General features: G+C 43.1%; 1 protein-coding gene across 2 annotated transcripts in view; it reads left to right on the top strand.

The window, feature by feature from the left end:
• Window positions 1-14,610, top strand: part of GPCPD1 (glycerophosphocholine phosphodiesterase 1) — a 701,876-nt gene that overhangs the window by 196,672 nt on the left and 490,594 nt on the right. For both annotated transcript variants that reach the window (XM_085612626.1, XM_085612627.1), the window contains exon 8: window positions 2,685-2,928. In XM_085612626.1, coding sequence (XP_085468752.1) covers window positions 2,685-2,928 — 244 coding nt within the window. The remainder of the gene's footprint in view (window positions 1-2,684; window positions 2,929-14,610) is intronic.

Raw genomic sequence — 14,610 nt, 5'->3', positions numbered from 1 at the left:
TTCTCTCCTGTGGGGGAAGCATGATTTGAATACCAGGCGGCGGTGGGCTCTTTGAAGCTCCCTGCGTTGGAATGCTGATTTTGCAGGTCGGCCTTTGGAGGGGTTGTAAACACCCTCAGACTGAGCAGGCTTTGTTCCTAAACTCCTGAGAGCAATGGCCTTTGGGGTTAGAAACTCTCCCTGTGGTGGCAGGCTGGCTAGGGCCAGTCAGTCAGCACACTAGTAGTTGGTAGGTTTTCAGGGTTACCTTAAAGGTGCCCTCTGGGTGCATGTATTATAAAATCCATCACTGGAATAAGTGTGGGTTTATTAATACGAGATGCTTGATACCAAACATCCCTAGTTTCAGTAAAGTCATTATGTAGCCTGGGAAAGTTTTTTTTTTTTTTTTTTTTTTTTTTTTTTTGGCCAGTGTCCAGCACACGTACTTAAAATGGCTTCCCTGGTCACTTGCACTGGCAGTAATTGAACTGGCCAGCACAGGACATATCTGCTAATGCAGATATGTCCACATATGTAATATATTGCACTCTGCCCTAGGACCTAAAGGCCTGCGGTCGGGGCGAATAACCTATATTACATGCAGTGTTAGGGGACATGGAACACAGGTGCGTGACATGTCGTGTTTTCACTTTTTAGAGCACCTTGCCATGCAGCTGGCAGTCTGTATGAGTTTGTTTGGTGCTGGGTCCCTCAGATTGGCACAAGATATGCTGCTGCTCTTTGGTACCTATGGCAAAGGTACTAAAGAGCCCCTAGGTTACCACTTACTAGGGACGTACAAAGGCGCTAAAGGCCTGGTCACTTGGGGATAAAATGACCAGTTGTCTTGTTTGGGGAAATAACACTGGCACTGGGGACCTGTTTAGCAGGAACCCAGTGCACTTCAGTCAAAGTTACATCAAATACCGTGCAAAAAGTGGGTGGAGGGGGGCTACTGCAACAAAAACCCAGTTTACTACAGTACTAATAAAAAGCTCTTTCCTAAAGTGGTTTCCGCATTCCATGTGAATCAAACAATAAAGGTACCAGTATTCTTCCCTAAACCAGATTCAGTCTCAGAAAGGACTCTGCACATGCTTGATGTTAAAAGAGCATTAATGTATTACTTCAAGTGAACGAAACGTTTTAGAAAAACAACTTTTTGTTGCATTTTGAAACCCACAAAAAGGTTCCACTATATACAAAGCTGGAATAGCAAGATGTATAGTCGGGGGTATTCAAACTTACTTCTGAAAAGGGATCACTACCTGCAACGCCACAAGCTCACTCCACACGCAAAAAAGAACCTCTAAGGCTTTTCTAGGAACCATCACATTAGCGGCTATCTGTAAGGCAGCTGCTTTGAATAACCCACAAACAATCACAAAACACTATTGTGTTGATGTCTTAGCTAATCAGCAAGCTAGAGTGGGTGAAGCTGTATTACAAACACTTTTTCAAACTTCCACGTCAGCCACTAGCTAACCTCCCTTTTGGGGAGCACTGCTTGACCTCGTGTGCTGTACATATGTATCTAGGGCCAACACATGCTACCACTGGAATATATTTCTTACCCTCTAAGCATTTATTTGTCGCGTTTAGTGCCTTAGATTCGTATGCACTTATTTACTTCTGTAATAGAACACTTTACCGTACCTTTACGCGCATGCTCATCTTTTCTGTTACTATGCTGCTCCTATCCCAAACTCACCCGTTGAGGTAAAAGCAATCGAAGAAAGGAGCGGATGAACATGCGCAATACAGACAATTGAAGGAGTCGCCGTACTTCAGTGGATCGAAAGACTTCTTCAAAGAAAAGCAAGTTGCAAACGTCCGAGCCCTCCACTAGATGGCAGGAGTATGCTAAGCATATGAATCCACAACACTACATTTTACAAAAAGATGGTTATGGAACTTATTCCTTCTTCAGCATAGACTTCTTTCATAGATTCTCACAGGGCCACCCTCCTCCCTGTTCATGAGGCTACTGCATACTCAAAAACAATGTATGAAAATCTGGGAGTTGGAGTGAATCCTCTATCTGATTGGCTGAACAGGTCAGGTAGATGGGTTGATAGTTGTCTTAGAATGTCATCAGTTCTGTTTAAATACTGCTGTTTTAACATTAACTACAAAGTGTACCCTGCCTGACATCGGAGAATAATTGAAACGTGAATCTATGTCAGATACCAACCCCGAAGAACTGTAGTTACACGTAAGTAACTTTTTTCTCTCCAGGCTCCCCCTCATTAAAACTGCTATACGTGGACCTATGCTGCTGATAAAAAGGATTGCCAAAATGTAAAATGTTTTTTTATTTTCAATCATAAAAACATATTCCACTTCCCTTTCCAAAGTTCAACAGAATTTCTGGTCAAATGTGAAAACTGCCTCCAAGCATTATCAACGCAGGTACAGCCACTCCATTGCTGTATGACCTGGCCATTTGTAGGCGCCTCTGGCCCCCTGGGGAGGCAGTTCTGACCCTCTTGCAAAATGATTTAAAAAGTATTTCTGGTTTTTTAGACAGCGATTTTCATGGTTAGTACTTTATCCTAATAGCACCAGGTCTTAATTCTTTTTCGAGCGGGTGGTCTCAATGTTTTACATCTGGATAAACTAAGTTACTAGTAAATATATGATGTACGTGTCTATAATATTCATTTAAATTGTTAATCCACTTTTTTCTCCCCTTGCAATAGAGTGAAGCTTACACTAGAAGGTCCAGAGGAGGAGGAGGAAGACGAGGAGCAAGATAAAACATCTTTACTTGTGCTTCCAAAGATGGGAAACACCTTGGATATTGCCTTAATAGGTGACAATGAGTACCAGTCTCGGCACACACAACCAGAATGTGGTTATGCTTTGTTGCCTGATAGATGGACCGAGTATAGCATACACACTATGGAGCCAGCTAACCTGGAACTTCTCTTCGACTTTTTTGAGGTGGGTTTCTGTAAAACATATTTTAGTTGGACACATGAAAAAATCTACTTTTGTCAGCAGTCTGCTTCCAAGTATCCATGTCTCGGGCAGTCCAGTTAACAAATATTTTGCATGACATCCGCCCATTCTCCAGATAAGAAAGTAACTTTTTACATGCCTCCTTCAACACTGGATCAGAAAGGCATGTAAGTCTGTGTGTGCATCCATATGAGTATCTTCTTCCTGTCTCCCGGAGAATCTCCATAGATAATCATAAGGACCAAAAAGTGCCACCCATGTGCGGGAGCCCTGAGCACTTCTTTCAATGCCACATTTTGTGTAGTATCTTGGTTTAACTTTGGAAAGGCCAGGAAGTAAAGTGATGATAATGCAACGTTTTGCAGCCGTCAGAACATTCATTTTGATAATTCCTTTAATTTACTTTAAGAGATGGAAGGAAACCCATCCATCCTTTAATTGCTACTAAATCTAAGAAAAATGGCATCTTCAAAAACAACCTTCACAGACTCGTTTTCTGCTCTTTTACAGTGAATAACAGGTAAAGATAGGGCAATGTAACTGAATAGGCTGCAGTAATGTAAGTGGGACAATAGAACACTATCTGTAACGTCACATTGACCTCCAATGTCCCATCATGCCCTGTAAGTGACAGTTGACTTAGTTTTTTTTTTCTGTCTCGTTCTGACAGGATCCTGGAGCACAGAGCTGGCTTTTTTCTAAATAAATGGATTCCGTGATTGTATTCTCTGCTTAGAAGCTTCACACCACAGCACCTCCCTCTATGCTCCCTCCTGACGTGTAGACTAAAACTAGATTCAGTGGGCAGGAAAGCATTTGGCTCTTGCACTGACAACATGAAATCAGTGAGCAGTTCTGACCTTCCTGGAAGATGCAACAGGTCACTCTGGGACTGCCTGCAAGTTCATAGAAGACTTTCCCAGAGATGGATGCAAGGATTTCCAAGAAATAAATCGGAGGGCCATGATGGTTTCAGCTAGGTCACCAGTGCTGCCACTGTTGCTTCCATCCTAGCAGCTCATGTGTACTGCCATGGTTTGGCTTTGCATTGCTCATCCTGATTCACACTCGGAAGACTGAAACCTGCGAGATGTCTCACTTGAAAACCGAGTTTTTACACACTGCTACTGGTTCGATTGGAGAAAAGGAAGAACATAGAAGACATTCCAACAGACCCTACAACGGCCAATATTTCCTTCAGATGGTTCAAACCCCTTACTTGCGTCTGGAGCAGTCAGTCCAGAGGTGCATGAGGCCAACAGCAACCTGTTATAACCACTAAACCCAAAACCGGTGGCAAACAGTGAGTTCCCTCACCCCATCTTTTGTTACCCTCTCCGGTAGTGGGAAGCATAACATCTTATAAGAGAATTTCCTGACAGGATATGTATACTTTTTTCTGCCAAATGTCGTCTTTCTGCGAAGTGTCCTGATTGTAGCAGAAACATGCCCAAAAACACACACACAGATGTCTTTGCTTTTCAGATAGTAATGATCCCCAGAATATGTAATCACTGCAGCACTCTCTCTTGGAGCACTTTGAGAGAGTATGAGAAGGTTTGCCTGTATGACCAAGAGGAGTGATGAAAAAGGCAAGATTCCCTGGCCGGTGAGATTTCTGTGGGGAGTAGAGAGGTCACTTCCTCTACCGGTGCCCTTCACTCACCCTCTTACTACTCCCACCGTGGAAATCCAAGGGGAGACCACATGGTGAGACATGAAATCCCTGTTTCACGTTGAGGACATGGAGAAGAGGTATAGCATCTACTTGCTGACCATATAGGGCTGGTTCGACATAAAAGAAGAGGAGACAGTTGACTTTGAGACATGGTTCATGTCGAGGCACCCATCTACTGCAGAGAAGACTACGGCGGAGTGGCTTTTGCAAATGAAAGTGTGAAGACTCTCCAGTGGCTACTCTCCGTCTATACCCGCTTCTCCAGTCATCATACTGGATTCATCATCGCCACAACTTGTGACACACCACCACAGCCTCCTCAGGCATCTCCTCTTCCGCCACATAGAATAATTCCAGCGGTAATCCCACCATCTAATACTTCTTGACCACTACAGTCACAAGCACCAGTGGCACCTTCACCAGATCACTCCAAGTCGTGATCCTGACATGCCATACATCGCCATAGGTCTAGGTGAAGGCCTTAGGCTTCACTACTGCTCAAGGCTGCCTAGGCTGTCTTGTTCATGAAGTCTGGATTCTCCATCCCGATCAGGGTTTTTGAGATCCTATCACACATCCATGTTCACTGGTCACTATTCTCCTGTGCTCTTACTAGGCTCTCTTCCCGCGAAGATATCTCCTGTAGATGCCATCAACACTTTTTGAGGGGGTAGTTAAGTTTATTGAATGAGACCTTAATCTAAGGTCAGCAACATAAAATCACAAGACTTTCGATTTTTAAGTAGCAAAATATAAATAATATCCATTATATCTTACATTTTGTCAAAGTGGCATAACAGACTAAAAATGTAACTAGATTATAGCATACAAACTCTTTGTGGAGAGAATGTGGACTAACGGCTAGGGCAGTCGACCTCGGAGCTGAGGAACCGGGTTCGAATCTCGGCAGGGACCATAACATCCTGTGATTCTGGGCAAATCACTTAATCTCCCCATGCCTAACAAAAACGAATGTGCCCATCTGGAACGTAACTGGTGCTCATGTAAAACACTGATACCTTCGGGTGTAGTTTGCTATAGAAAACTCGATCCAAAAAAAAACACTGGGGGGGAAATATTACTAAATTAATCAGTTTTTGATATATTTAAATTAAAATAGAAGAATAGAATGTTTCTTTCATTGAATATCCGCCACATCAGGGCAAACAAAAAAGTATTGTGTTCCACCATAGCAGAGATCACATATACTATCCACCTTTCGCAAATTTGACCGATTCTTTTTAAACAAAATTTAAAGGCAAAGTACCTAAACGAAGCATTAGTATTACCCTTATTGTGCTATGATCTAAAGACCTAAAACGACTATATCAGGAATAGCCTTGTACAGTTTCAGGTTCTTACAATAAATATTATCACTTAGCTAACTTAACCTAGGGGTTGCGTTTAAAAAATAAATAAAAAAAAAAAAAAACTTACGTTGAGCAGGAGACCTGGACTGTAAAAGTCTATTGTACATTTTAATTGTGATAAAACAAACCTGAGATTATAATTGAAAGTAAAATCCTTTGTACACATGTAAAATGTTTCCAGCTTCAGCAAATCTCCTAAAGTTTTCTTTGGTGCGTGAAGATTATAGGCCCTCTTTAGTATACTTGCCATTGCTAAAGAAGCTGAACTAGTTAATGCAAGTTCCAGACACAATGCTTGCACAGAAACAGTCTGACTTGACATTCATTTAAGAAGAATCTTCCCTTCATACAAATTCAAGAGAAACCCTTTATCAATAGGATTGTATTCCAATGCATATGTCACTGTAGGTGAAAGTGTAGATTTAAATATTTCCAATTGATACTTTAAAATGACGCCTGCCTGATGCATTATCAATTCTAGTCAGTGCTCCTTATTGTGCTGAAGCCTTCTTCCCAATGTGGGAAAATGAGGCCTATTATTAAGGAACTGTATTTGAGGGAAAGTTGGTACGGAACTGTATTACAACCCTTCCCAGATAGGTATATTCTGTCACCATTTCAAAGGGAATTTCGCCTAAATTCCAGTGCAAAAGACTGTGCTGCTTTTTCCACATGAATTGAAGGGTATCACTTTTGTTTTTTTGCAAAATTAAATTGCAGAACAAATTCTTTCACATATGAATTTAACACATTCAGGTTATGTTGGAGACAAATCAAAGTAAGATCGAAGACATTTGCGTCCTCTGCATACATCAGGACATAAATGTCTTGGGTAGCGAGACTTGGTGGGGAGAATCATTCATATTTCCAAACTGTGCTGGCAGGTCAGGCAGACAAATTAAAAACAATAAAAGAGCCAATATACAGCTCTGTTTCAGGCCATTCCATGCTGAGATTTTGGGAGTTTTACCTTTCTCTCAGCCCATCAGAATTTTGAACCGGGTGGAAAAATGTTGAGCAATGCTCAGTCTTCATGAATTTGGCCTAGATCAGAGACCGCAGTTGGTCTATCCACCTTATCAACCACTGCCGAGAAATTGACAAAAACAGTGCAAAATGTGAGATTTCAAAACGACATACTTATCAGTCAGATTGCACAATTGCAATAGTATCACTTGCCGAATGTTTAGGTCTGAATCCCGCTTCTACACAATGAGTCAGACCTCTTGCAGTAGTCCAGTCTTTAAGATGTTCTAGGATACTACACGCAAAAAATGTTCTTAACGTTTGAAGTGAATCAAACTTCCGGTAATTTCTTGGGATTGAACGAGAACCTCTTTGATGTAGTGGAACCACTATACTTCCAGTTTACGATTGAGGGATTTGACCCGTTTAATAACCATGTGCAAACAAGGTGCTAAAATATTAAAACATGCCCCTAACTTCAGAGGCCTCTTTCAGGACTTTTACTGTGTATCTGATACGGATCAAATGCTGCAACTGACATTGCTCTGCCTATATACATAGCAATCAGCTTGTCTGTAGGAGGTCTTAATTTGTCAACTTTCTATTTGGTCAAGCTATAGAACTGGAAAGGATCCTTTACTTTGCAGTCTACATTTTCTGAATAAATATTCAAAATATATTTGTATCATTCTGAAGTTGGAATTGAAACTACTTCAAGAGCCTGTTTATTTGCACTATATTTCACAGTTCAGCTCCAAAAGAGCTTATTATTCTTCAGAAGAGCTGCTTGCTGGAGTTCAAACCAATTTCAATCTGTATGAAACGATTATGCTTTTTTTTCAGTAAAACTGAATTTTGTTCTCTCTGGTAGCAATTTGTTGAATAAATTTCTGTTGCATAAGTTTATTTTTCAGGAATGCGCCTTTTCCACATGGTCCTTCACCAACGTAGTCTCCTTTTTGATAAACGTAAACTAGCTCTGTATGCTGTGAACTACTTCATATTCATAGGTTGGGTTTTCATGATTTACTTTTCTCTGATCCTAGAAAGACATGATTTTCTTAATCATATGGAAAGTGGTATAAGAGTGCCAAGATATCCGATTGTGTTTTGAGTCTAAAAGTGCAGTACCATGACCCACCCCAACATCCTCACTAAAGTTTGATGAGTTAGGAGGTTCGTTACTATAGTCATAGTTGTATGGTCACTCTCTGGGCAAAAATAAACGGAAGATATCCTTATAAGAGGTGCAAATTAACGAAATATTCCTCTTCTTAACACAGCCTTCAAGTCTGTCATAATTGAGGCATTGCAGCAACAGTCTATCTTAAGACTAATGCTGCCTCTTGTCCCAGGTCGCATAGAACAGGCCATGGACATGTTCCTGACTCTGGCATCTCTCAAGGTGTCCCCCACCGTAGCAGCAGTGCAGGGTTTTCCACCTAAGACTGTGCAATCTGCATCTCCTTGCATGGAGATTGAGCAGCGTCACTTGACTGCGTTTGATTTGCAAAGTAAAATGTTGATGTGATCCTAGCTGCCAGGCACCCTTCCATGAAGTCTTTACACTGGCTCTTGGACACATTTGTGGCCCGGGGTGCAGTCCGCAGGAAAGACCCTCAGCAAACAAAACTTTTGATATTATTCGTTTGTGTTGTCTTTGGCCACGAAGAAATTGCATGGGCATTATTAAAGGTTATTCATCGGGCCTTTCTGTGTTTACCAAACTAATCGTTCTTGTTAAAATCTCCTGTTTACATTTCTTAAACGTTTGAGACACGTTCTTATCAGATTGTTTGTAATGCCACAGTGGGACTTTAATTTGGCTCTGGCATTTCTCATATGTGCTCACTTTGTGCTTATACACAGCTGCTCATTGTATTTTATTACCCTAAAGACTGTCTTCCTGGTTGCAGTCACTTAAGCTTGTCACATAAGTGAACTTCTGGCTCTCTTGGTGCAACTGCCCTACACTACCTGTATTTCTGGACAAACTGGTGCTGAGGACCAGGATGGCCTTCTTGCCAAAATTCATGACCACTTTTCACGTTTGGAATCCATCACCCTTGTAACATTCCTTGCCCATTCTAAACGCTTAAGAGGAGGAGCAACTTCATTGGCTGGACCCCGAAATAACTTCACGCTTTTACATTGATAGGACCAAAGATCATCGACTGGACGATTTGCTTTTATGGGATTTTCTGGGACAATGAAAGGTAAGGCGGTGTAGAAGAGGACCCTGTGTAGTTGACTATTCCTTTGGATTGGGACCTGCTGCACATTGGCCAGAAAGCAGCCTCTGGAAGGAATGAGGCCCATTCCCCTAGGGCTAAGGCTGCCACCATTGTGTTGGTACTCATAGTGCTTGTCCTTAACATCTATCAGGCCACGACATGGGCGCTACTACACAGGTTCACGAAGCACTACTGCTTTGACAGCCAGGTCCAACAGGGAGGGCATTTCACCCGTTCAGTCTTGCTGGACTCTGTCTGAATCCATTGCCAACAGGTTTATCCACAACAGAAATATTAAACGACGAAATATTTAAAAAAAAATTTAGGCTTTGGGAGCTGTTGCTTTTGTATCTGCAGTAAATGTGAGGATTCTGAAGTTAAAAGTATGCTTTCAAAAGAACAAGTTACTTACCTCTGATTATGGTCTTTTTGGTTTATACCCTGTATAACCACTGATTCCTCACTGCCCTCCAACTTCCATATTCTATTGGGTGCTCTCTTACCATCTAAAAAGCCTTTAACTATAGAGCTGCATACTGTTACTTGCCTCCTATTGTTTAGGGCTTTTTCAGGTCCAATGGTAAGGAAAGAGTTGATCAAGAAACTGAGGTCTGCGTGCCTTAGGTTGCGCATATATGTGGCTCTGCTCCATTACTTCTGGGGAGAGCGAGGCAAATGTGGCGTCACAAGTAGTCAAGAAGCAGCGTATAGTTGCACAGCTATGTGAAGTTTCTGGATCCAGTCTTGCACATTGGATATTCAAAAGGGAAGGAAGCTGCAATTAAAGTATCGACCAGAACAAGCATTACGAAGGTAAGGCACTTGTTCAACAACACATCTTTCACCACTGGAGTAAACCAAACTGATTTATTTGTCGCCAATCGGAGCGAGAAATGTGGCTATTACGCCAGCAGGAACTCCCTTCCTGGGTTATTTGAAGCAGGCTTTCTATATAGTGCACTACAATGAAGGAGACTGTGTAGAGAGTTCAGGCAACCCTTATTGGTTTGCAAGGCTTAAATCAAAAATCCCAAGTTCTCTATTTTGAGGTAGTGTGGCCGAGCAGCTTAGGCTAATCAAAAGGGAGTTTTGAGCATTTATTGTACACACAGTCAATAAATGGGACACAGTATATAAATATGAAACAGATTTTTATATTTTAGGTACTAAGATCTTCGTGATCAGGTAAGTATGTTTTAAGATAGTTTTTTAGCATTTAAATGGAAAATACTGTATTTGCGGTAATGTTAACCTATGGGAAAAATATTCAGTCGTTAGGACCACTTGTTAGTGATTTACAGGACTGTTTTTCAGGACTTAAGGTAAGTAGGGGGCCAAGGTCCAGGACCGCATCAACAGGTCACCTCGGTCAGACCTGGGGTGTTTTGGTGCAGAAATGCTTTTTGATGTCAGGCAGCCCGTTGAAGTCAATGTGAAAAGGTACCTCTAAAAAGAAGCTACAAGCGGAGACTGGGGTGGGCAGTTGGTTCGAACCCAAACGAGAAGTTCAGGTTTTTAGGGTCTCTGGAGCCGGGATGCACCGTCGGCTGATGTGGGTTCAGGCTGTTGGGCTTGTGTGCAGTGGTCTTTGGTCCAGCTGGTCACTGCGGTCAGAGGTAAGGGGGGGGAGAGTCTCTGGGTGCTAGAGACACCGTCGGTTCACTCGGGCTGTGGGGCTCGGGTGAAGAGGTGCTTTGAAGTGTCAGGTCGCAGCGGTCAGTGGGCCTTGCTTCAAGTGACGACTTGTAGATGGGGGCACAACAGGACAGCTGGGCCATTCTGGATGCTGGCTTCTGCAGTGCTGACGTCCCTCATCGGCTGGTCAGTCTCTGTGGGGTCGGTTTCTGAATTAGACCACCAACAAGTCTTGACTGCTGCAATGGATGTGGTACCCCAGGTATGGGTGCTGGAGGAGGCTCCTGGAGGGTCCAGCATCCTGATACTTGCTGGGGAGACGGAGCTGACCTCTCAGAGCACGGAACACCTCTTCCTGGGTGGCTGCTATTTCGATGAGCCTGGTGGTTAGCAGTTTGGTAAACCGGAGCTTGTGTTTCGGTGCCTGCAGGATTCAGGGAAGTAGCTCTGCTATCCCACGGGTGATGCTGGCTTTTTGGCAAACTGCTGGCAGTCCTCTCGGGCTTTTGGAGGCTGAAAAGCTGCAGGATGAGTCCTCTTTATCGCAAATGTCAGGGACAGCAGTAAGGCCGGCAGGGTTGGTGCCAAGTCAGTTGCTGGTCCTCATTTCCTCTGGCTCTTCGGTGGCCGCCTTGAGTTAGTCGATTCTGCTTCTCTGGTTCCAGGGGCTCCCCTAAATGCTAGATTTAACGGTGTTAAGAGGAGTGAAGGGTATTAGCTAATGGGCTAATTACCCTTGGGGTCACAACACCCATTATATTACCACCTGTGCGGAGTGGGCATAACCCTGTCCCAGATTTCCCAGGTGCACCAAAAACAATATGGTGGAACCCTTCCTTTGTGGAGCACATCAGGTAGCCCACCTTAAGGGTGTGACTAGCCTGTATGTGCAACATGCCTACTGCATAGCTAGTTTCCTACCTGTCCTGGTGCCAAATGAGCCTCAGGGCAGGGGGTGGTATTCTCCAGAAAAGGAGGAAGCTGTGGTTGGAGATTTTTCCAAGTACCAAGAGTGGGTCCGTCATTTTGCCTTTCATTGTCAAAGTTTTGGTTTTATTTATTATCACTACTTCGTGGTTTTCTGTAGCGTACTCATGCATTTTATTGAGCAAGCGTTGCAAGCCGACTTGAGTGTGGCTTATTAGGACAACATTGTCAGCGTACGAGATACTGGAGATAGCTGTGCCTCCAAGCCAAGCATTGCAGGTGCAGAGGGCTGATGTCATATCCGCTGTATAGAGGTTAAACAGCGTTGGCGCAAGCACGCATCCCTGTTTGATCCCTTTAGTGGTTGGTATACGCCTTGAAAGATGGGAGCCATTACCTAGTTTTACCTGTATCCATGTGTTGGAATAGAGGTGTATTAAGATTCAAAAGAGATGATGGAATTCCCCAGGAGGCCAACTTTCTCCACAGTCTTGCTCGGTTGACATGGTCGAAGGCTGCCTTGCAGTCGATGAAACAAAAGTGGATCCCCTGTTTGGATGATTTCACCTTGTCAATAAGCAGTGACATGGTTAGTATATTGGTTGATGTTCCTGTATCTTTGCAAAACCCTGTTTGGTGAGTGAGAATTATTCCCTTCTCTTTTGCCCAGTCTGGAGCTCTGTGAGTAAGGTAACAGCAAAATATTTTGCCTCTGTCTAATAATGCAATCAGACAATAGTTTTTGGGTGAGTTGTTGGCTCCGGCCTTGAAAATTTGAGAAATTATGGAACCCTTCCATGAAGCGGGTAGGAGTCCGGACTGTCTGACGGTGTGAAAGAGGGGGGCCAGTACTTCTGACCAGTACTCAGGGTCATGTTAAAAGAGCCCTGGTGGAATCCCGTTGGGCCCCGTGGCCCCTTCTCTCCTTCCATTTGAGATTTGGTTTTTAATTGTTGTCACTTTGTTTCCCTTTGCCTCTTCCTCTAGGTTCCTTTCAGGTTATGTTTCATGGATCCGTTGGTTATCCAGAATTGCTTGTTGACTAGATGTTTGCTGATTAAAATGGGATTCTAAAAAAGTTGTCCATGAGCGCTCTGTAATATACGACAAAAGGCCTCCCTGTGCCAGTTGTAAAATTTTGTTGACCGTGGCCCAGAAACGCGTGCTGTAGGTTGCTTGGGAGTCATGACAGTGTTTTACCAAAAATGCATTTTCGTTGGAGCTTTTGATATCCCACTTGAGTTTTTTGGTTTGCGCTTTCCTTTGGCGGAGATGGTGGTTTAGGCCCACGTCCCCCAGGGTAAAGCCTCAGCGCTCTAAGAAGTTTTTTTACCGTTTATTTTAAATTTACAAAAAATAAATCAAAAACTATTTTAGTTCGGTTCGCTGTTCTCTCGTTGCCCTCCGCTCAACTGTTGGATCACTTGAAGGGGTATATCTGGCTATAGTCTAAAAGGAGCTTGAAAGTGTAACTGTGAAGGTTTCCCATGAACTGATCGGGGTGGCACTAAAATTAGTATGATCAGGTAGCATTATTTTTGCAGCCAGGAGCACCTACCTGGAATTTACAAGAGGACTTATGCGTCCGTTTGTGCGGGAGTGCTTGGATTGAGACTTCCTGGGGCCGGTGATCACTGTCCCCTTTGTCTCCTAAGCGAAATCCTGATACGTGTTGGAAGAGTGAAAGGGAGACTAAAGTGTAATCTATGATGGAGTTTGCAGTTTCTGAGTAGAATGAAGTGGCCGGAGGGGAGTCGTTAATAAATCTTCTGTTTAAAACCCTTAGATTGATGTGCTCCAGATCTTCTAGCAACTCTTTTCCTACCTTGGTTGGTCTGTCATAATTGCCTTTATTTTGGGTTGGTATGTTCCAGTAGAAAGAGTGGGCCTGTATGTCATCGTTTGACGATGTGCCTAGGATTTGCCGGTTTTAATACCCGGAGAGGATGAGGTTGGTGGTATTCTCAGTGCTAAAGATAGTGAGCAGATGGTCGTTTAATTGTTTTGTCTCTTGATTTTTTCGTCTCGGATTTATATATGTATTGACCACTAGCACCTAGTCTTCAGAGCTGCTAAGGTTTAGGTGGATCTTGACTGAGTTTACTGATGGCAGTGGAAATTTAATTTCTTGTGCAATATCAAATTTTGTTATAGCGATTTAGGTGGCTAGGCTCCCAGATAGGTTACCGTATTTGGATTTACTCAGTGCTGGAGTATGGAAGCAGAGGTACCTCTAGTTGATATGGATCCACTGTCCATGTTTCCTGCAAAAGGACACCTCCTGCCAGAGCAAACATTGTTCCTGACCTCCTTAGAGGGCAGGCTCTCAACCCTGGGTGTCAGAAACTCCTCTTTGGTGGCAGGCTGGACAGGACCAATCAGCCAACACACTAAAGGGCTGGTTGGTTTCTGGGGGCACCTCTAAGGTGCCATCTGGGTCCATGTCATAATAAATACAATACTAGAATCAGTATGGCTTTATTAAGAAAAGGTGTGTGATGCCAAACACCATAGGTTTCAATGAGGCCATTATGTAACTGGGTAATTCGTAATGACCAGTGCCCAGTACTTACCTTAACATGGCTTCCCTGTTCCTTGCAATATCTAGTAATCTAGTAATCTGGACTAGACATCACAGGGCCACATGCCCATCTCACACAGCCTTCAAAGGCTGCAATGGGTCCAAACTGGAGTGACGTGGTGAGCAAACAAATTATGTATTAAACCTAGATCTGTGACTGGGGGGGGCGGGGGGATTGTTTGATTTCTTCAGCATTCCGTCCATCTGTTTTTTATTTTTTATTTTTACTTGTGCAAATTGTGTTACAATTAGACCATTTTACCTTGTTTTAGG

This window comes from Triturus cristatus, chromosome 6 (genome assembly GCF_964204655.1).
Source record: "Triturus cristatus chromosome 6, aTriCri1.1, whole genome shotgun sequence".
NCBI classification, from domain to species: Eukaryota; Metazoa; Chordata; class Amphibia; order Caudata; family Salamandridae; genus Triturus; species Triturus cristatus.
The sequence above is the reverse complement of the archived record's forward strand: the minus strand, read 5'-3'. Positions and strand labels throughout refer to the sequence as shown.